Below are 22,780 nucleotides of genomic sequence, written 5' to 3'. Positions count from 1 at the left end.
TGTGGCGCTACCTAGATAACGGAATAATATCTTATAAATATGGGTTTTTAGTGAAATAAATAAATTAAGATAAATAATAATATTGCATTAGAAAAAAAAAAAAAATATATATATATATATAATATATATATGTGTAAAATTGCAAAGGAAATGTTGCCAGTATCAAAGGATACAAAATAAATATGGAAAAATATATCAGTATGTGCAAATGTGCAAAAAATATGGTTGTTAGAATTCACTAAGAAAAATTTGTGTTAAACCCAATAAGGATTAAATCCAATATCGCAAACATAAAAAATTTATTAGATCTACAAAGTATTGAATATGTGCAAAAGTGCAATACTTTTTTGCACATATTGATATATTTATCCATATTTATTTTGTATCATTTGATACTGGCAACATTTCCTTTGCAATTTTACATATATATATATATATATATATATATATATATATATATATATATATATATATATATATATATATATATATATATATATATATATATATATATAATTTTTTATATATATATATATATATAATTTTTTATTTTTATTTTTTTCTAATGCACTATTATTATTTATCTTAAATAATTTATTTCACTAAAAACCCATATTTATAAGATATTATTCCGTTATCTAGGTAGCGCCACATAAACACTGTTTATTTAGATTTTGGAGTGCAGGGAACACTTTTATATGTGAGCAGCTTCCTAAAATTTATATTAGACTTACCGGGCAAAGGTTGTGCGCAACAGTTTTTACCAAATTTTAAAAAATCGCAGATCGCCACCATTACTAGTAAAAAGAAAAAAAAATGGTAAAAATGCCATAAATCTACCCCCTATTTTGTAGACGTGATAACTTTTGTGCAAACCAATCAATATACAATTTTTTCAAAAATATGTAGAAGTACGCATATTGGCCTAAGCTGAGGAAACACTATTACACATATATATATATATATATATATATATATATATATATATATATATATATATATATATATATATACAGTGCCTTGCGAAATTATTTGGCCCCCTTGAACTTTTCAACCTTTTGCAACATTTCAGGCTTCAAACATAAAGATATAACATTTTTATTTTTTGTGAAGAATCACCAACAAGTGGGACACAATTGTGAAGTGGAACGAAATCTATTGGATTTTTGAAACTTTTTTAACTAATAAAAAAATGAAAAGTGGGGCGTGCAAAATTATTTGGCCCCCTTGCGTTAATACTTTGTAGAGCCACCTTTTGCTGCGATTACAGCTGCAAGTCGCTTGGGGTATGTCTCTATCAGTTTTGCACATTGAGAGACTGAAATTCTTTCCCATTCTTCCTTGCAAAACAGCTCGAGCTCAGTGAGGTTGGATGGAGAGCGTTTGTGAACTGCAGTTTTCAGCTCTTTCCACAGATTCTCGATTGGATTCAGGTCTGGACTTTGACTTGGCCATTCTAACACCTGGATACATTTATTTGTGAACCATTCCTTTGTAGATTTTGCTGTATGTTTGGGATCATTGTCTTGTTGGAAGATAAATCTCCGTCCCAGTTTCAGGTCTTTTGCAGACTCCAACAGGTTTTCGTCCAGAATGGTCCTGTATTTGGCTGCATCCATCTTCCCCTCAATTTTAACCATCTTCCCTGTCTCTGCTGAAGAAAAGCAGGCCCAAACCATGATGCTGCCACCACCATGTTTGACAGTGGGGATGGTGTGTTGAGGGTGATGAGCTGTGTTGCTTTTACGACCAAACATATCGTTTTGCATTGTGGGCAAAAAGTTAGATTTTGGTTTCATCTGACCAGAGCACCTTCTTCCACATGTTTGGTGTGTCTCCCAGGTGGCTTGTGGCAAACTTTAGACGAGACTTTTTATGGATATCTTTGAGAAATGACTTTCTTCTTGCCACTCTTCCATAAAGGCCAGATTTGTGCAATGTACGACTGATTGTTGTCCTATGGACAGACTCTCCCACCTCAGCTGTAGTTCTCTGCAGTTCATCCAGAGTGATCATGGGCCTCTTGGCTGCATCTCTGATCAGTCTTCTCCTTGTCTGAGCTGAAAGTTTAGAGGAACGGCCAGGTCTTGGTAGCTTTGCAGTGGTCTGACACTCCTTCCATTTCAAAATGATCGCTTGAACACTGCTCCTTGGGATGTTTAAAGCTTGGGAAATCTTTTTGTATCCAAATCCGGCTTTAAAATTCTCCACAACAGTATTACGGACCTGCCTGGTGTGTTCCTTGGTCTTCATGATGCTCTCTGCGCTCTCAACAGAACCCTGAGACTATCACAGAGCAGGTGCATTTATACAGAGACTTGATTACACACAGGTGGATTCTATTTATCACCATCAGTCATTTAGGACAACATTGGATCATTCAGAGATCCTCGCTGAACTTCTGGAGTGAGTTTGCTGCACTGAAAGTAAAGGGGCCGAATAATTTTGCACTTTCAGTTTTTTATTTGCTAAAAAAGTTTAAAATATCCAATAGATTTCGTTCCACTTCACAATTGTGTCCCACTTGTTGGTGATTCTTCACAAAAAAATTAAAATTTTATATCTTTATGTTTGAAGCCTGAAATGTGGCAAAAGTTTGAAAAGTTCAAGGGGGCCGAATACACAGTGCCTTGCGAAAGTGTGTGTGTATATATATATATATATATATATATATATATATATTATATACTCAATGAGCATCTTTTAGGAGAAGCTGAGTTTTTGATTGTGATGATTTTTAGCTTTAATCTGAAGCTACTGCGTTGAGGGCCCAATATAGATTTTATTTCTGCTTTATTAACCACTTGGTCTCCTGGCCTTCTTTTGACACTTTTCTTTACATGTAAAAATCTGTATTTTTTGTTAGAAAATTTGTTAGAACCCCCCGAAATATTATATATATATAATGTGTGTGTGTGTGTGTGTGTGTGTGTATATATATATATATATATATATATTCTCTCAAAAGTGAGTACATCCATCACATTTTTGTAAATATTTAATTATATCTTTTCATGTGACAACACTGAAGAAATGCCACTTTGCTACAAAGTAGTGAGTGTACAGCTTGTATAACAGTGTAGATTTGCTGTCCCCTCAAAATAACTCGACACTCAGCCATTATTGTCTAAACCGCTGGCAACAAAAGTGAGTACACCCCTAAGTGAAAAATGTCCAAATTGAGCCCAAAGTGTTAATATTTTGTGTGGCCACCATTATTTTCAAGCACTGCCTTAACCCTCTTGGGCATGGAATTCACCAGAGCTTCACAGGTTACCACTGGAGTCCTCTTCCACTCCTCCATGAAGACATCACGGAGCTGGCGAATGTTAAAGACCTAGTGCACCTCCATCTTCCATTTTGAGGATGCCCCACAGGCTAAATAGAGTTTAGGTCTGGCGACAAGGTTGGCCAGTCCATCACCTTTACCCTCAGTTTCTTTAGCAAGGCAGTGTTTGTCTTGGAGGTGTGTTTGGGGTCGTTATCATGTTGGAATACTGCCCTACGGCCCAGTCTCCAAAGGAGGGCTTCGGTGTGTCACAGTACATGTTGGTATTCATGGTTCCCTCAATGAACTGTAGCTCCAGAGTGGCTACAGCACTCATGCAGCCCCAGACCATGACACTCCCACCACTATGCTTTACTGTAGGCAAGACATACTTGTCTTTGTACTCCTCACCTGGTTGCTGGCACATACGCTTGACACCATCTGAACCAAATAAGTTTAACTTGATCTCATCAGACCACAAGACACGGTTCCAGTAATCCATATCCTTAGTCTGCTTGTCTTCAGCAAACTGCTTGTAGGCTTTCTTGTGCATCATCTTTAGAAGAGGCTTCCTTCTGGGATGACAGCCATGCAGACCAATTTGATGCAGTGTGCGGTGTATGGTCTGAGCACTGACAGGCTGACTCACCCCTTCAACCTCTGTAGCAATGCTGGGAGCACTCATGTCTATTTCCCAAAGACAACCTTTGGATATGAGGCTGAGCGCATGCACTAAACATCTTTGGTCAACCATGGCTAGGCCTATTCTGAGTGGAACCCACTGTATGGTCTTGGCAATGTACAGAAAAAGCACTATTGTTTGTTTTTGTAATACATTAATGTTGCCTGTGGGTTTTTTTTTTTTTTTTTAGCAAAGACTGTAGTTGTATTGCCGATAACCTGTATTACTCAATACTTCCATGTGGTGTCACTGTTTCCATTCATATTTGAATTTCTGCAGTCCTTCTAGTGCAGAGCAATCTACTGTACTGTAGATCTGAATATTATTGGTGTGTACATAACATAGATTTATTGGCCTTGCAAATAGAAAGCTTTGGTAAATAACAAATTTAAATACAAAACAAGGAGGCATAACCAAAAAACAAATTTTGAAGCAGACATATCACTAAAAATGCCCTTTTGAAACCCCTTTCACTTGGACATTGTCTATTCGACAGGGGATCAGTTCAGTGTTTAGTTCCATTTGAAAACGAAAGCATTCATTTATAACAGACTACCTCCGATCCATTTTTTTTTTTCTGGACCTGGGCTGACTTTGATGTAAGGATGTAAATGGAAATATGCCCATTTACATATGCCTGCCCCATAGACTTTAATGGAGCTTCTGATCAGGTCCAGTTGAAAAAGTAACGAGTAGACCTGATCGGACCACCTGTGTGAAAGGGGCTTTATAGCTTAGAACAGTGATGATGAACCTTGGCACCCCAGATGTTTTGGAACTACATTTCCTATGATGCTCCACTACACTTCAGAGTGCATCAGCATCATGGGAAATGTAGTTCCAAAACATCTGGGGTGCCAAGGTTCCCCATCACTGGCTTAGGAAGACCATGCTCAATGATAATGAAAAGGTTACAATGTTTTCGTAGTAGGGAAATCTGGATATCATTCATTCATGTGACCTGTGTCATGACATTGGTCACATGTATAATGCCAATCAATTTTGAGAATGACATTGCCAGTCCTGCTGATGGACAGCTAAGTGTTAGAGGTTTGGTAAAACCATCAGAAATCATTCAAGGCTGCTTTCACACTGGAGCGGGTGGACTTTGATGGAGAAACGCCGCTAGTTTTAGCGGCTCTTTACCATCATTTTAGCGGCGCTATTCGGCCGCTAGTGGGGGCGCTTTTAACCCCCCCCGCTAATGGCCGATGAAGGGGGTTAAATGCCCCGTGTAGTGCCGCTGCCGAAGCACTTTGCAGGTGCTTCAGCAGCAGTGCCCATTCATTTCAATGGGCAGAAGCGGTGGAGGAGCAGTGTATACACCGCTCCATAGATGCTGCTTGCAGGACATCTTTTAATGCCCTGCCAGCGCATCACCTCAGTGTGAAAGCACTCTGACTTTCACACTGAGACTGCAGGGGATGCACTTTACAGGAGCTATTTTAAGCCCAAAAGTGCCTGAAAAATGCCCCAGTGTGAAAGGTGTCTTTTTACATGCTTAAAAAAAAAAAAAAAAAAAAAAAAAAGCCTGTTTTATTTGATCTGCACATACCCAGATATTTGAACTGGACACTTAGAATACCCAAGTAAATTGTAAACAATTTCTCAACACCTTTAGTAAATCGGCCTTGATATGTAATAAGTTTTCACAAAAAGGTATGTTGCTTTTTTTTTTTTTATTGATAAGTAAGGTTCTTTATGGTAAACCTGGGCAGTTCAAAGGTATTATAAAAAAAATGCATAATTAGCGCTCAACTTCATAAAAGTGTATAATTTAATTTATACCCTAGTGCCCAACCTGTGACCTTTTGGTATATGATGTGCGGCCCTCGGACCCTAGCAGTCTGAAGTTAGAACATTGATTAGGGCAATAGCAGTTTCTCTCTGCTAGCCTTTCCAGGGTTTGTATGATCTTTTGCAGCATGTTTCCAGGTCAAAAATGTAGCATTTGCACAGTCTGACCTTTATTTCATCTCTTATATCTGCAGTCTGACAGTCCTCTCAAACATTACATAGATTGAAGATTATGTGCGGCCCTTTGGTGATGTCAGGGGCAACAGATGAAGCCCCCTTTAGGGCGAGATCACACCAGAGGCAGTTCCGTGCACTTTTGTTTTCTACACCAAAAATGCATGCACAGTGTTTTCCATGTATTCCAATGGCTCTAGTTCACACCAAGGCAGTCAGTTGCACCAGAAACTGACTGGGAATGACTGCACTGGTGTGAACTAGAGCCATTGGAATACATGGAAAACATTGTGCAGAAAAAAAGCGCACTGAACTGCATCTGGTGCGAACTAGCACTTGGCTCATAAGTTGACAAACACTGCTTCAGTAGATCCAGAGGTATGAGCAGCAGAAGCCAAATGTAAATCTCAAATTCTGTTTCTCTCACCATGCAAGTCAATGGGAATGCAAAACCAGTTTAAGGCAGGTTGATGCAGCTTAGGTCACCTGCAGGTAAAATGTACCTATCGATGCACATCTCAGATTGACCTCCTATGCAAGCAGGAGGCCCCTGAAAGCCTATTAATGCAGGCCCTAATAGTTAAGCTTGGTCCCCTCTCCCTCTCGCCTCCTAAGCAGGTTAGTCAGTGAATTTTGATATCCCATTAAGTAAAAGACCATGACAGGCTCTTGTTCATGTCAGAATTGCTTCTCCCACCCCATACAAGTTTATAGGAATGCAAAAGCAGCTTCAGCCCTGGTTCACACCAGTGTGACCTGCCATGCATATAAAATCGCAAGACAAGTCACACCCCATTGCCGGACATGGAACCATTCAAATCGCTGCGACTTTGAAAAAGCTCCTGCGCTACTTTTTTGTGATTTCATTGTGACTTGCATTGCTTTCTGTCAAATGGCGTTTTCGAGCTGCAATGAAATTGAAGGTCCAAATCGCACTGATCTGCAGCTTTGAATTCACGTTGAAGTAGTGCATTTTTTAAAGCCGCACTGGTGTGAACCAGGGCTGAAGCAGATCAGGTGGAGGCCAAATGCATCTGTCAATTCTGAATCATCTCAGAGCCAACTCATTTTAAAAGCAAGCCACGCTTGCTCATTGACAAATGCCCAAACCCTGACAACACAGGTCCTAAAAGACCAATAGGAATGCTTGGGAGAAGAGATGTTTTGCTAAGATCTTTTTGTTCTAGTGCAGTGGTCTCCAAACGGTGGCCCGGGGGCCGAATGTGGCTCTTGATTTTATCTGATCCTTGGGGAACTATTCGATCAACTGACAACCAATAATGAGGCAGCATTCCTCCTACTGACGTCAGTGGGGCACTATTTCTCTCATCAATGATGGGATACAGGGACATTTCCTACACTTGCTTGCCGCGATAGAACGACTTGTGTACAGCCAGGGTTGCCCATACATGGATTGAAATTTGGCCTTTCCCTGCTAAGCCAGTTTAAGGCCCAGATTTGCATAGAAGTAACGGATTATTGCTCTCGATCTGGTGATTGTTTTGATCTGTGGTTTTCACTGACCTTTGCAGATGCTTTGTTTCATCATATGCTCTGCTTACAGGTCAGTTGAAGGGAAAAGTTTTCCACATTAAAAAAAAATCACATTTATTTATTTATTTATTTTCTAGTTTTTATTACTATGGGTAACTTTAATAATGTCAAAAATTCAGTGTTTTAAGCAGTCGCCTAAGATATAGAAATTTTCTACAGAAAGGCAAGGGACAGAGTAAATCTTTTGTTTTCCCCTGTAGAGTTGCACCTTGTGCTTGAAAAACACTGAAGGGACGTACATCTGAAACAGGTTTGGTTTAAATGCATTTCCAGCACTCTGTGTTTTATCAAGGCAGATAGTGTCCCCTTCTTAACACCTGCTCTGTCGCTGCCATCAGCTTGATTAATACTTACCCAGAGGCTCCTAATTAGATGGCTGATGACCGTTATTGTTCCTGGCGAACATTAGCATACCACAATAGACAGCAGGTGCAAAGCTCTTTTGTTGTTTTATAGCCGCAGAAGGTCATATCTCTGGCTACAAATGGCCTGATTGTCCATCACAGCTCTGTGTCCACTTGCAATATGCATCTTTTTACTATTTCTTTGCAGCTATATTTAAATAAGGTTGTAGCCTGGTCCTGCCTTCTGACACATTCCCTGCACAGAAGGGGGGCGGGTGACAGTGATTGATGTGTGAATTTCTGTATCCCTCAGAGCTCCAACCAAATCCCTTTTAGGCCCCACTCACATTTGCATAGTATAGCTGCAGTAATGTGCCATGTACTAAAATAAGTATCATGATAAATGGTATTTCTGTGTGCAACATGTTTACTTTTTGTTGATTGGTGATGAATGCAAAAGTGGTCACTTTGAATACCCAATCATGTTCAAGTAGGAAAATGATACCCAATCATGTTCAAGGGGGACAATATTCTACAAACACATAATTGGATATTCAAAGTGAACACAAATTTCACGTTATTCACTAACATGCACCTTGCTAAGAGAACAGCCTAATCTCCCCTTTTTATTACATCAACACCACTATTTCTGCTTGAAAATTCCTTTGCCACCTGCCTGCACAGTGGACTATAGATGTCTATCCTTCAACTGCTGATCTGTTCCCTGTGCTCTCCTCTTACCGGCAGACTACTTAAACATTTTTTTCTTCAACTTCCAGTACTTGAAAACATATCGAATGTCTGGCAACTTCCTAATCTGAGTTTTCATGCGTGGGGTGTTGGGAAGATAATATTCAGACAAACTGATAATATATAAACAAACTGAAAACTATTATAGTAGCAGTAAATATAATACATATAATTCATTTCATATAATGCATAACTGGGGGTTGGGGCGTTCCGAGCGGACCAGTCAGTTTTATTTTTTATTTTTATTTTTTTGGTGCAACCCACCGGTTGCTCATGAGCTTTTCTTTTTTACCATTCCTGCACTTAGTGTATGTGTGTATATGTATACTTTCACACTGGGGCATGCTGGCGGTAAAGCAGCACTATATTTAGCCTAGCTTTACCGTAGTTTTAGCTGATCGGCCGCTAGCAGGGCAGTTTTAACCCCTGCTAGTGGCTGAAAAAGGGTTAAAACCACCCACAAAGCGCCACTGCAGCGGCGCTTTGCATTTGGGTTTGGAGCGCTGCCCCATTGTTTTCAGTAGGAAGGGGCGCTTTAGGAGCGGTAAATACAGCGCTCCAAAGATGCGGCTTGCAGGACTTTTTTGACCGTCCTGCAAGCGCACCAAACGGACACTCGGACTCTCTAGGCTCATAGCATGACAAGGGGGTGGCAGCAGGGCTCTGCTCAAAGGGCAGCTGCTTTGGGTCCCAGTAGAACAAGCACAAAGGAGGAGGAAGTGAAATCCTCCACTTTCAACGCTGGGCAGAAAGGGAGTCACAGCCATGACGTCACTGGTTGCTAGATGCAAGGCAGCTCTAGCAACCAGTGATCGGGAGTAGAGTCAGGTGGAGGCAGAGCCAGCACTATGGTGGCTCAGTCCGCCCCTGTCCCATGAATTCCTGATTGTTCCCAGTGTCAGTTTCATTCTGGGACACAGTTTTGTCCTGGAATGGAGGTGACTGGGGACAGAGATGTAAATTACAGGACAGTCCCGGGCAATCCGGGACACATGGGCACCATACTCTCTCATTAAATGTTTTATTTCTTAATACAAGTATAACATTACAAAGCTAGAAGCATTGTACAGTAATCTTCATACATTGAATATACATTGCTGAACACAAAAATTCAGACATGTGGTATATTATTTTAACTAAGAAACCATGCATCAAATACTTAAACCGCTTAAAGAAGAATAAAACATTTCAAGTGTGTTTCCACCAGCCATCTCACAGGATGGAGGGGCACATCAATGGTAGTAGATTTGGCCACTATCCCCTCGGGCACCCCAATGGAATATGTCTGTGCCCGAGAGGAGGCGTGGCCCAGTCATTGTGAATCCATGTTGGGTGTACACACTCAGAGACATGGAGTCAAGTCAGTAATTTCGTACCAAGAGGCCCATGGGAGCTGGTGGGTAAGGAAAGTTTGTAGGCGACCTGTGGAAGACGCCACCATTCGTTCGTACGTGTAGTGTAAATGAGTCAAGTCTAGTACCTCAGCTAATGTAGGTGGGGCTTGATTTTTCCAGTTTCTGGTAATCAAAAGTCTAGCTGACAGGAGTAGTTGGATAATTGTGGGTTGTAAACAATAATGGAATTGTTCTATGCCAAGAGAGAATTGCCAGAGCTGGGTCCAACGTGACCAGTTGATCAGCTATATCAGAGATGATGTGAAATATGCCTGTCCAATATTGGTGCAGTGTGGGACATTTCCACAAAGTATGGAAGATGTCACCCCTACTTCCACATTGTCTCCAACAATTGTCTGAGTGTTGGGGATTGAACTTGGGTATTCTCACAGGGGTGTAATACCATTGCAAGTTTATTTTAAGTGTTATTTCCCAGAGAGTGGAGCATTTCAAAGTTTTTTGTGTTATCTTGCAAGCCTTATGCCACTGGAGGGGAGTGAAGGTCCGTTGTAGGGCCGTTTCCCATTGGGTTTGGAAAGGGGACTTGGCAAAGATTTGTTTTCGTTGAAGGATGTTATAGAATAGAGTAATTCCTTTTTTTGTTGGTGTAGGTGATGCCAGGAAGGACCACGCTGCTGTGTGTAGGGATTGGGTTATGTTTGGGTGTTTGCTTAGACAATGTTTGATTCGCATGTATTGTTAAAAATTAGAGCTGGGGATGTTAAATTCCTTCTGGATATCAAAAAAGGGTTTAAGAGAGCCGTTGGAGTATAAATTGTGTAGGTATTTTATGCCTTTTTCAGTCCAAGATGTGAGGGAGATCTGGTTAATGATGTTTAAGACCTGCAAGGGGATTTTTAAATCGGTTTGTGGAAGCTCCGTAAAGTTGTTGGAAAGTAAGTTTAGCCATGGTTTAATGGTTACTTTCATTGGGGGAGGTAGGTGTGTTGGGGTTTTTGCTCCCAACTGGGCTGCGTATAACCATCGGTTGGTCGGGCTAAAAATATTGTATGTGGCTTCAATAGAGCCCCAGAGCATTGAAGAGGAGGGAAGAAACCATTCCTTTTTTTGGGTTAGTATGGAAGCTAGAAAGTAATCTTGGAAGTCTACATATCCCGCCCCATCGTGCATTCAATTTTTGACAAGCTTTAAGTGCGAACATCTAGGTTTTTTGCCCCTGCCAGACAAATTGTGATAGCATGGTTTGAAGGGATTTGAAAAATTTAGTAGGTATGGGTAAGGACCTAAAAAAGGTAAAGGATTTGTGGGAGATTAATCATTTTAAATGCAGCTAGTCTTCCCCACTAGGAGAGCTCATGCTTAGATAAGTTATGAAGGTCAGCTTGGATTTTGGTTGGAAGTGGAGAGTACGGTAATTGTGGGCGAATAGGGATTCTGTGGAGTTTGTAAGGTGGATGCCTAAGTATGGAATGCTTTTATCTGCCCAGGAGTAGGAAAATTGTTGTTGTAGGAGATTCCTTAGGACTGCATCGATGCCCAAATCTAATAAATCTATAATAGGATACTTCTCCAAACCGATATAGAAGTTGATGGATTTTTGGTAGCGAGGAGAATGGCTTGGTAATCGTCAAGATTACATCATCCGTAAATAAGCTAATTTTATTATGAACAGAGTTGCCTATATTGATTCCTGTGATGTTGGCATTAGTGCAGATATGTTCAGCTAGAGGTTCCATTACGAAGTTAAAAATTAATGGGGATAATGGGCAACCTTGCCTCGTTCTATTGGATATTGGAAAGGAGCTGGTAGGAGATTCGTCGTGAAGACGTGCGCCGATGGAGTCGTTTGGAGGATGCGTCCTGTAAAGCCACATTTTTGGAGGGTCATGTTGAGATAGGTCCAGTTTACTCTATCGAATGCTATCAGTCTCCTGGTAGCATCTGAGGTGCGCCGGCCCCTAGTGAAGCACGTTTGGTCTTTATGAGGAGTGGGAGAACATCTATAAGTCTGTTTGCCAAGAGTTTGGCATACAATTTCAGGTCCAGATACAATAATGGTATGAGGTGAAAGATTTGGGGAGTAATGGGTTCTTTCCCGGGTAACCACAAGTGCAGATAGCATTTCCGTAGGGAATGAGGAGGAGGATGCAGCATGGTTGAATAGGTTGCATAGGTGCGGGGTGAGAACATGATTAAAATTTTTGAAGTATTCTCCCGTGTATCCATCTGGCCCAGGAGATTTTGAATGGAGGGATGTAGTAGGTACGATATCTTAGGATTTATCCAATAACCTTTGATGCGGCGGGCCAAAATTTTCCCTGCCTTGTTGCTTGAAACATATGATCTGGCTTTTAACTTCCTGAGATTCACTTTGAATCCCTCGAGTAGTAGGGAGCGAAGCTTGTGGCGTAGTTTAAAAATTTGGGATTGAAGTGTAGGTGAGGGGTGTAGTTTGTTTTGGGAATCTGATTCATTAATTTTAGCGGTTAATTCTTCCAGCATCGGCATCATCCTCTTTTTCATTTTGGATCCGAGTTGTATAAAAACTCATCTCATGTAATATTTGTGGGCGTTCCACAGGACCGCTGGGTTAGCCACTGAGCATACATTGTTACTGAAGAACTCTTCTAATTTATGGAGATGTTCTCGGTTAGGTGGATGTTGTAGTAGGGAGTTGTTCACCTTCCACAAGAATGATTTAGGGTTAGCTGATTTATTAGCAATTTTGATACTCACTGGCGTGTGGTCTGACCAGGGGATGGTGTGGATTTTGGAATCTTGTATATTTTGCAATAACCATTTGTCAGTTAAACATGGATCGATACGCGAGTATGTGTTGTGACGCGGGTAAAGGTATGTGTTGTCCATTTCGGACGCTTGACCACACCTTCAGGCATCGTACAGATCATTGTTGGCAAAAAAGGAGTTTAATGGAGAGGTGAATCTCTTAGGACCAGACGAGGAATCCAGCTCATAGTCTGGGACCAAGTTAAAGTCCCCGCATATCAGCAGGAGGCTTTGTTGTATTTTCCTGATTGCTTTGAGGGTAGCCCTAAGAAATTGTATTTGTTTATCGTTCGGAGCATAAACAGTTACCAGAGTATACACAACATTCTCTATGGTACAGACAAGTATTAGAAAGTGACCTTCAAGAGGAAGTAAACCCTGATGAGTTTACTTCCTCTTTCATTCCCTGCAAAGGCAAAGCATAATGGACTACTATGCATCGCATAGTAATCCATTATGTGTCACTTACCTGGCACAGGAGCCAGCGAAGTCGCCGATGTCCCCTGTAGTCCGCCGCATCCATCTTCTTGGTGGGGTCTCGCAGCTCCGCCGCTGTCATTCTGCGAAGCCGCGATGACGTCACTCCCGCGCATGCGCACGGGAGCCGACACGCGCGGCAGCTCCGTCGTTGAGAATGCCACACTCAGTGCGCATGCGCCGTAGACAGCGGTGCCTGTTTTCGGGCAAATATCTCCTAAACCATATAGGTTTAGGAAATATTTATTGGACCTACAGGTAAGCCTTAATCTAGGCTTACCTGTAGGTCAAAGTGGTTTGTAAGGGTTTACAACCACTTTCAGGGTCCAGTTAACATTTCTGTAGTTGAAAGGAGACAGTGTCTCTGATGGTTGATTAATACTCCACGTTGCTTTCTGAGACACAATGCTTTGTAGATGTACGGGAATGCTTTATGTTGACAATGGGGAGTAGCATTTTGGACAAAGTGTGTTTCTTGAACACACAAGATGTCACTGTCATGGGACAGTGCTGTTTTCCAAACGGAGGCTCTTTTTGCCGGGTGGTTTAGTCCCTTGGCATTGATTGATAGTACAGTAATAGACATTGTACGTTATGGGTGATGTACAAAGGATACCACACTCACTGTTTGTGGGTCCAAGGCCGTTGCTCAGGTGGGAGACGGATGGCGAAGTCCTCTGGGTGTCTCACTGTTCTCACAATTCAATAGAAAGACCAATGCTGAACTCTGTATAAACTCTGAGGATAAAAACGGAACAAACAAACCAAAAAAAGAAAAGAAAAACGAGTGATGGGCTAAAAGTCTAGTAATACAGCGTGTGGATCTACCACACCTCAATGGTGATCGTTGAGATTGGGTCATTGGGCCTATGAAGGAGTTAATGTCACTGTATCTCACCAGTATGGGTGGGAGTTTCAGGGGTCAGTATATTGGGCTGGTGCCACTGACCAACTGTGGAGGTGAAGTTCAATAATGGTGTTATGCAGCTGGACTTATGACCGGGGGGTTATAAGTTGCTGGGAAGGTAGTGGTCAACGAGGATGTCCTTTTCCTCTGGAGTTGCGATACTCTCCATGCTGGACCCCTGTGTGTGGTGGACCGGCTTGAGGCTTTGCCATATTGTTTGGAAGCTCGTGGATTATCCCCCACGATTTCAACAATGTAAGGCCCTCGTCTGGATTGGATGCTGTATGCGATGCCCCATTCTTTGTGTTTATTAGGGTAGCAAGGTGTTGCCACTTCTATGGAACCCTGTGGTTATTAAGTGCTTTGGTTATCATTTTCATCTGATGTCTTATGTTGAGGGTATATTGGGATAGGTCCACATATAGGTGTATGGAGCTGGGAGGTCTGGAGTGGATCTAGCTTTAGCCAGGAGCTTTTCTTTTGTAGAGAAAAGGTGAACTTGCATGTGAACATCTCTGGGGATGAACGCCTCCAGATGTTTGGGTTTAGGTATGCGGTTAATTCGATCTATAATGCGCTCGATCGGTGATGTTTCGGGTAGCAGTTGGGCAATCATATCCCCTGCATATTTTTGTAGCTCGGTTGGAGGAATAGATTCTGGGACGCCCCTAAGCTTGACGACGTTTCTCCTCGAGGCGCTCCTCGAGGTCCGCGAGCTTTGCCTTAATCCAATCTGTGTATCTTCCGATTTGGTCTCTATATGTATCAATGAGGTCATTTAACTGTGGTGGTACAGGCATCCATTTTAATTTCAATGTGTTGGACCCTCTCCCCTAGGCCCTGCATCTCAGATGAAAATTTGCTGAGTGTTCACCATCAGGGATGCTTGGAAAGATAAGAGCATATCTTTCATAATTGTATCTAGGACTGGTTGGCCTGATGTGGGAAAGTTTGCTATGGATGATATGGTGTTGAGGCCTACCTGGCTCGGGGGAGGTGCCTGCGATGCCTGAGGCCTGTGTGTCAGGATCCATCCTCATCCACGCTTTCTCCAGGCTGTTTGACTCCGATCCAGGGGGAGATGTGCTCCTTGTGGATGCTATATCAGATGTCGCTGACCATGTTCCAGGATCATCGCCTGGGAGATCTGTATATGATCGTGTGGTTGTTGCCAGGACCCCGCCGGCGCCATGTTGCCAGCTCCCTCCGGCAGTTGCAGGCATTGTAAAGACGTCTACGTTTTTTTGGGTATCTGTCCTCCTTCTGCATACGGAACTGCATAGAGCAGGCTCCGGTGGTCTCGTGGAGCTTGTGGGGATCCCCGATGAGCGCTGGGTACGCTGCTTTTCCCCGGTCACTCGTCGGAGCTGTCAGCTTAGGCTGCTATCCCGTTTGTGTGCAAGCCACGCCCCGTGGGCACCATGCTCTAAACTTTTGGATGTTCCTACCTTTTCACAGTTCAAGTACCTCCTGCAGCATTCTCCATGATATGTAAGGTACCCTGTGATCTTTTCACTAAATTTTAGGTCACACATAAGGAACAGTGCGTTTTTTTTTAATTCATGACAAGGACAAAGATTTTTAATTTACTGAAAATAATAATGTAACCGGAGAATTTTTTTTTGACTTGTTTAAAACAGATGTGTATTAATATTATCTATATTTTGGTGCTTTCTTCATTATATAATGGGTAAGTAATCTTTTTGCTCTTCTCTTTATACAGCACAGTTTGACAAAAACATCTCAGTGCCTCATACAGCGGCTTCGAGAGAAGGTAGAACGCACCAAGATGTCAGATTTGACTGTTACACAGAAGGATCCAGATTCTCAACAGCTACCTGACCACCCACCTGACTGCACCACAGATATTCAGATATGACTTCTCTCAGAGAGGGGACACGTGAAGGAAAGATTCACTTCCGTTGATCAGGTGTAGGTTGGAGAATCAATAGCTGTTTTGAGTTCTATTTTTGCCAATACATAAAAGTGAGCTTGTCCTGGCCTAAAGAGTGCTTTGAGTGCACTTGTGCAGACTCCATCCACATAGACTTCTATGGGACTGTCTACCTAGTGCCTACAGCCACGAAAGAGGTTTTTTTAGGGATTGAATGCAGAGACCTAATCAGAGCAAAAAAAGATTTCAAAGGCAGGATGACTACGTGGGCTCAGGCCACAGCTGTGGGCTGCATTGACCAAAGGCGGCAGGATGGATTGGTGCACTTTCTATGAAAGTGCACTTCTCCTTTTAAGGTAACAATACTAAGCCCTTGTACACACGGTCGGAGAATCCGTCGGAATGTGTCCTATCAGACCGTATCGTCGGATAATCCGACTGTGTGTGGTATGCATCGGACTGATTCCGTCGGAATATCCGTCGGACCCAGTTTTCCAACATGTTGGAAATAATTTCCGACCAACTGGGCCGATCGGACATACTCCGATCATGTGTAGAGAATTTTGATCTGACCAAGTGCCACGCATGCTCAGATCAAATTCCTACATCAAAGCTATTGGCTACTAGCCTGCAGGTAGTCCTATCGTAACGAAATTACGTCATCACGTTCTGAAAGATCAGATTTTTTCGCCAACTTTGTCCGACCGTGTGTATGCAACAGTTTCGGACAAGATCCGACGGGCAAAATCCGACGGATTTGGTTGTGGAAATCTCCGACTGTGTGTACAGGGGCTAAGACAATTGCAAGTAATTTGGATAACCACTCCAGACAATGGGTCAGTCGGCACCTTTAGCCTCTCTTGCTCTACTTTTTCTCATAAAAAAATAAATAGACATCATGGTGTAGCATATCTTATTTTGTTTATTTAAAAGGTTAAAAAAAAGGACTCTCATTTCATTGTGCCCATAAGCCAGCACCAAGCGGTTCCAGCCGTGTCTATGGGATACCAGTGTGCATTCCCATGTGTGTTCCTTGGTCAGCGTGCGTTCCAAGCCTCGCTTGCATTTGGTAGGAAGTGTCATCAAAAACTCCCAGCGGCATCTAGGCGTTTCACAATTAATATTTGCGTGATCAAGAGTTTGCACTTTTGTATTTTCACTGAAGGGAAAAAGTGATGAGGTCTGAGGACATTGCATTAAAGCACTGAGTAGGGGTGCAGAACAGAATGTGGGGAGGCTCTGGCACATATAGTAGTGGTGGTGTTATGAGGGGGCCATCATTTTAATCCGTAAAAATTTGAATACCATTTTTTTTTTTTTTTTGGTAACTGCCTTACAAAGTAACATTTCATTGAGTATTCTACACTCCTGAATCCCCGAATCTTGGGGCAAGATGCTATGGATATCATTACCCATAGGAACCAATTTCTGTAGCTCTTAAAGTCTAAAACCTTGTGATTAAACGAAACATGTACATATTCTATAATCTTCCTAGTGCATATCGACAGGAGCACATAATAGTCAACCAATACATATAAAAATATTTTAAGATCCAAGAAATCTCCCCTTTATTAATTCAGTTGAAATTGAAACTGGAGTATCCAACCATCTTCCATGTAGCCTCCCCATTTAATTTACAGACTGTGGGGGATAGTTATCATTTTTATAGTGAGCCTTTTGGGGGAGATTTACTAAAACTGTAGAGTGCAAAATCTGCAGCTATGCATAAAAGCCAATCGGCTTCTAGGTTTAAGGCCTGGTTCACATTTATGCATTTTTTTTGTGCGTTTTCAGTTTTGCAGAAATGCACTACAGTTCATTTACCATGGTTTCCTATGGATGATGTTCACATCTATGCATTTTATTGGATTTTGGTTCCATAGACTTCAATGGATCAAAAGCGTCTACTGAAAAATTCAAAATGCACCTGCAATATGCAAACTGCAACCTGCATAGGTGTGAATCAGGCCTTATTATCCTGATTGAACAAACTGAAGTTAGAAGCTGACTGGCTACCATGCACAGCTGCACCAGATTCTGTGTTTTTTTTTAGTAAATATCCCCCTTTGTTTTAGAGGCACATAAACATCAGCTCTTTGGCCTCATTTCTCCCTGACACTGTCTGTGCTTCTGCTGTACTAATTTACAAAGTAGGAAGCAAAAGATCGTTACTGTAACGGCTCACTTCCTTATGAATCAATGTAAAGAGCAAATTGCTGAGTGTAGAAACTGAACCTCAAGTCCATCAAACAGCTCTGTAGCATATGTCAAGTGGTATGCTTATTACTGTTCACTCCTGTATGTTATGTACAAAACTGAAAGCAAATTTTCTCCATTTCGTTTAAATAAAAAATTGTTTCACGTTTTTAATTATTTAATTTTTTTTTTTGTTAAAAAAGTACTATTCAAGATCCTTCCCTTTTTCTACAGGTAGCTATATTTGCTAGTTTAATTACATGCAGGTACATTGGCAGATTGAGCATGTATTGTAGATTATGTTTAAAACTGACCTCTGAACTTCAGCAGTATTAAATTAAGAATGTTTATTAATATGTAACTCTATGGAAAACTTTTTTTCCCCCTGTTTAGGCCCATTAGGAAGATTTCTCTTCACTTTCTGTCGAAAACATTGTCTTTGTTGTAGAAAGTGAGTAAAAATCCCTAATAGGGTCATAGACACCAGTAAAAAGCTATCAGGTGTTCTAGCCTGCTAATTAAAATAGGGTCCAAATGGTAGTAAACCCATTTGCGAGATTTCTCCTCACTTCCTGCCCTGTTCAAAGTGTTGTCAACTGGATAGAAAATTAGTGAAAATCTTCCAAATGGGCAAATAGAGAAAAATATGGGATGTGTTCTAAAGACTGGTTATAGCTTAAATCCATTTGACTGGACCATACTTTCCTTCTTGTAAGATTTAATCTATTGACCTGTTAAAGAGGAAGTAAACCCTTCCAAACAACTTGGACCTATAGGTAAGCCTAGATTAAGGCTTACCTGTAGGTCCAAGCAATATCTCCTAAACCTATATGGTTTAGGAGATATTTGCCCGAAAATGGGCACCGCTGTCTACGGCGCATGCGCCGTAGACAGCGGCACGCATGCGCACTAAATGCGGCAAATCCAAGAATGGATTTGCCAAATTTGTCGACTCCCGTGCGCATGCGCGGGAGTGACGTCATCGCGGCTTCGCCGAGTGGCAGCGGCGGAGCTGCGAGACGCGACTCCCGTGCGCATGCACGGGAGTGACGTCATCGCGGCTTCGCTGCTGTCATTGGTCGGAGCTGCGAGACGCCACCAGCAAGATGGACGCGGCGGACTACAGGGATCAGCGGCGACTTCGCTGGCTCCTGTGTCAGGTAAGTGACACATAATGAGCTACTATGCGATGCATAGTAGTCCATTATGCTTTACCTTTGCAGGGAAAAAAAGAGGAAGTAAACCCATCAGGGTTTACTTCCTCTTTAAATGTATTTAATGGGGACTGTAATAGTGTTAATGCTGGATTAATTTTACCAGCATATTCCACCCATGAGCGAAGTAGTTTAATATGCAGATTTTGAAATGTTGGAAATGGCATAATCCCTGGATTTCAGCAGGATAAAACTCCCTCTATCCAACGCATGTACACATGTCTGGAATTTCTCTTCCCTCAATCATTGCCCTGGTACCATATGAACAGTGAAAAAAAAAAATGCTGAGTGTAAATACATGGAGACTGATGTATAACGATTTGTATTCAGAAAGTTGATCAGTTGATGTTTGCAACAAGAAGACTTTTGGTTGGAACACTTTTTTTTTTCTAAATAATTCCACAGAGAATACAATAATAATGAATGTGTTTGTAATCTTCAGACATGAAATATGAACAGAGCGTATCTATACTGTGTACTTGTTTCAATCCAGAGCACTAAGAGTCATTGCTCTCTGCTGCCTCATTCCTCTGCTCGTTGGCATTTATGGACACTTGGATATCTTGTATTCCTAATGCCTGGGTGCTAGAGATGGTGTGTTAGATTTACAAACTAGTTTTGTTTCCTACCTCCTCCATAGTTTCATGTCAAACCACCCTGTGTCCCCTCAGAGATTTGCCAAATTGTTTTTGGACACTATCCATACTTCTGGAAAAAGGGATAATCACCCCAGTCCCTGCTGCAGAATGGTTTCAGGGGTATTACTCCAATCCAGTCTCAAAACCAAAAGGGAGCATTCACCTCACCTTGGACCTCAAGGCAATGAATACTAACATCCAGCCTAACAAATTGAAGATGGAATTAACCAGATCTGCCGACGCTTCCCTTCACCAGGATGACCTCCTGCTTTTGGTGGACATAAAAGTTGTCTATATACACGTGCACAGGTTTCTAGCTCACCGGCACTTCCTGAATTTTGTTGTAGGTCCTTTGCACTATCAGTTAATTTACTTCCATTTGATCTGTCTTCTGTACCTCAGGTGTTCAACAAAATGTTTTCTTAAGCGTTAGCCAATTGTGGGAGACTTGGACATTCTCCTGTTGCTTGTCAGAAAGGGCCCTGGATCACGTGTCTCTGACTGTCCAGACATTGCAGAGGCTCAGATGGATCCTGAACCTTCACAAATTTTCACTGACTCATCACTTGGGGTTACCTGGGGCTGGTCCAGGGTACTTTTCAAGCCTGCGTTTTTTTTTTTTTGTTTTTTTTTTTTCTCCCTAAGGCCTGGTTCAGAATATCATGGGTCTGTGGGACGCATTTGCGTCGGCACAGCAGCCCATTTATTTGAATGGGCTGGTGTGCCTGCATTTTTTTTTTTATTCAGTAAAAAGGTTCCTGCACCATTTTGAAAATGCAGCAACCAGGAACTTGCATGATGTATTTTGCACAATGCAATTTCCCGTGGTACCCACAAACAAACTGGGTTTTGGATGTGTTGGGGTGCTATTTAAGAATTAATGACAGCCCTGCACGTTTTGAAACAGTAGTGCGTTTTGGCTGTGGGTGCGTAAACGGGCGATTCCCAAAGCCACATGCGATAGTGTGAACCAGACTTAAGAAAAACTTCAGACTTTAAGGTCTCAAAGCCGTGTTTCTAAATCAAGGAGTCTTCAGACCCTAGTATCTATGAGGGTCTTGGGTTGATGGTAGCCTTCGTTCAGAGCTCCTTTTTGCTCAATTCTACTCCAGACATTTACAACAGAACATTGTCATGGTGGGACACAACATTGATTGGATTGATTTGGCTTTCCCTGACTTGGCTCCAAGATTTGATTTGGCACTGGAACTGGGGGATGTTCCTTCTTCCCATGTTCTAAAGAATCCTGATGATGGATGCCTGTTTAGGGCAGGTTGGTGGAATTGTGTGCATTTTGTCAGTGCAGAGGACTTAGTGGATAAATCTTGTCACCCATATTAACATTTTGGAGCTTCAGGTGATATGGCTCTACCTTCAGAAATGGACTAAACTTTTGGAGGGCCACCCAATACAGATTTAGTAGCTCAGCACCACAGCCTGCATCAGTCATCAGGGAGTCATGTATCATGAATTCTCAATCAAATGGGAGACGAGAAGTCTCAATGTGGCAAAAAGTTGTAGATTTGAAACTTCAGGGTCTAGCCCTGTCTGCCAACTATTCTAAGCATGGGTAATTGGCCTGCAGATTTCAGTGCTCTGATCCAGAAGCGAGGTCTCTGCACCAGAGGTGTTTCAGAACCTGTTTCGCATTGTTTTAGTGTTCAGTTTAGTGCACAGGAAGTTACAAGGAGACAAGATTCCTGACGTGATTACAGATGCCACCACATCTTAGGGAATTGGTAAGCTATAGCATCTTACATTTATGTTCTTGGCTTTTGATATACAGGTTGATAAACCTCATAACAACTGAACTAGTCGTGCCAGATGCCCTTAAACAGTCATGTGCACTTCACATACGTAAAGGGCCAGCACAGTAAAGATCATTCCTATAGAGAAACATGGGGGCTGCCTTTGCTGACCTCCTGAAAATGCTAGTTGACACAGTGGCTTCAGTACTTTTAGTTACTAACCTTAAACAGATATTCACCCTCCCCTCCATATATATGTATTCACCTAATTAGTATTTCCGTCTACGCTGTGGGTGATTCCAGCGTTTTCTCCTGAACAAGGACTTTATTTCAAACACTGGACTTTTTATTTGTAATACATTTATAGCGCTGCATATCATTATATTTTTTATATTATAATATAATTTTTTTAAAACCCCTGGCTACTGGGTCCTGCACAAGGTACTCGCCCGCCTGTGGATCCAGCATTGCCCCCCTGTGACCTGCTTCTCTTTTACTCCTGCTCAGTCCCACCACTGCCATCCTCTTGCATGACATCATTGGCAAGCTGCCAACTCTTCAGGGTTCAGCCGGTTGCTTTCCCTCTTACACACGCTATATGTCCGCTCCCTCCTCCTTTCTCAGTTAAAGCGGAGTTCCACCCAAAAATGGAGCTTCCACTTTAAGTCCTAGTGACTTCTTGACTTGCCACATTTGGCATGTCATTTTTTTTTTTTTTTTTGGGGGGGGGGGGGGTAGCCTGCTTTTACAGGCACCCATTTCCTCCCCTGGCGCCACAGCATCGGAAGGACAATCACCCCCCCCCCCCGCCCCCCCTGCAATCTGCTGGGACACATCACAGGTCCCAGAAGATTGCTTGGCCATTCGCAGCGCGTCTCTCGCCAAGCTGTGAAGCCACAGCCGGGCACCCACAGTTAGAATGCCAGCGCCATGGAGAGGAGCGAGGCTTTGTGTGCCCGCATTGCTGGACTGTGGGACAGGTGAGTGTCTGATTT

The 22,780-nt window shown here is 42.1% G+C and overlaps 1 protein-coding gene across 2 annotated transcripts in view; it reads left to right on the top strand.

Moving 5' to 3' along the window:
* KPTN (kaptin, actin binding protein) overlaps positions 1-18,359 on the top strand; it is a 61,188-nt gene extending 42,829 nt beyond the window's left edge. For both annotated transcript variants that reach the window (XM_077480820.1, XM_077480812.1), the window contains exon 12: positions 15,819-18,359. In XM_077480820.1, coding sequence (XP_077336946.1) covers positions 15,819-15,974 — 156 coding nt within the window. In that variant the 3' untranslated portion in view covers positions 15,975-18,359. The remainder of the gene's footprint in view (positions 1-15,818) is intronic.
* Positions 18,360-22,780: the final 4,421 nt, after the last annotated feature.

This window comes from Lithobates pipiens, unplaced genomic scaffold (assembly GCF_037356315.1).
Source record: "Lithobates pipiens isolate NorthernLeopardFrog02 unplaced genomic scaffold, aLitPip1_a1.2 Scaffold_1, whole genome shotgun sequence".
Classification (NCBI taxonomy): Eukaryota; Metazoa; Chordata; class Amphibia; order Anura; family Ranidae; genus Lithobates; species Lithobates pipiens.
The sequence above is the reverse complement of the archived record's forward strand: the minus strand, read 5'-3'. Positions and strand labels throughout refer to the sequence as shown.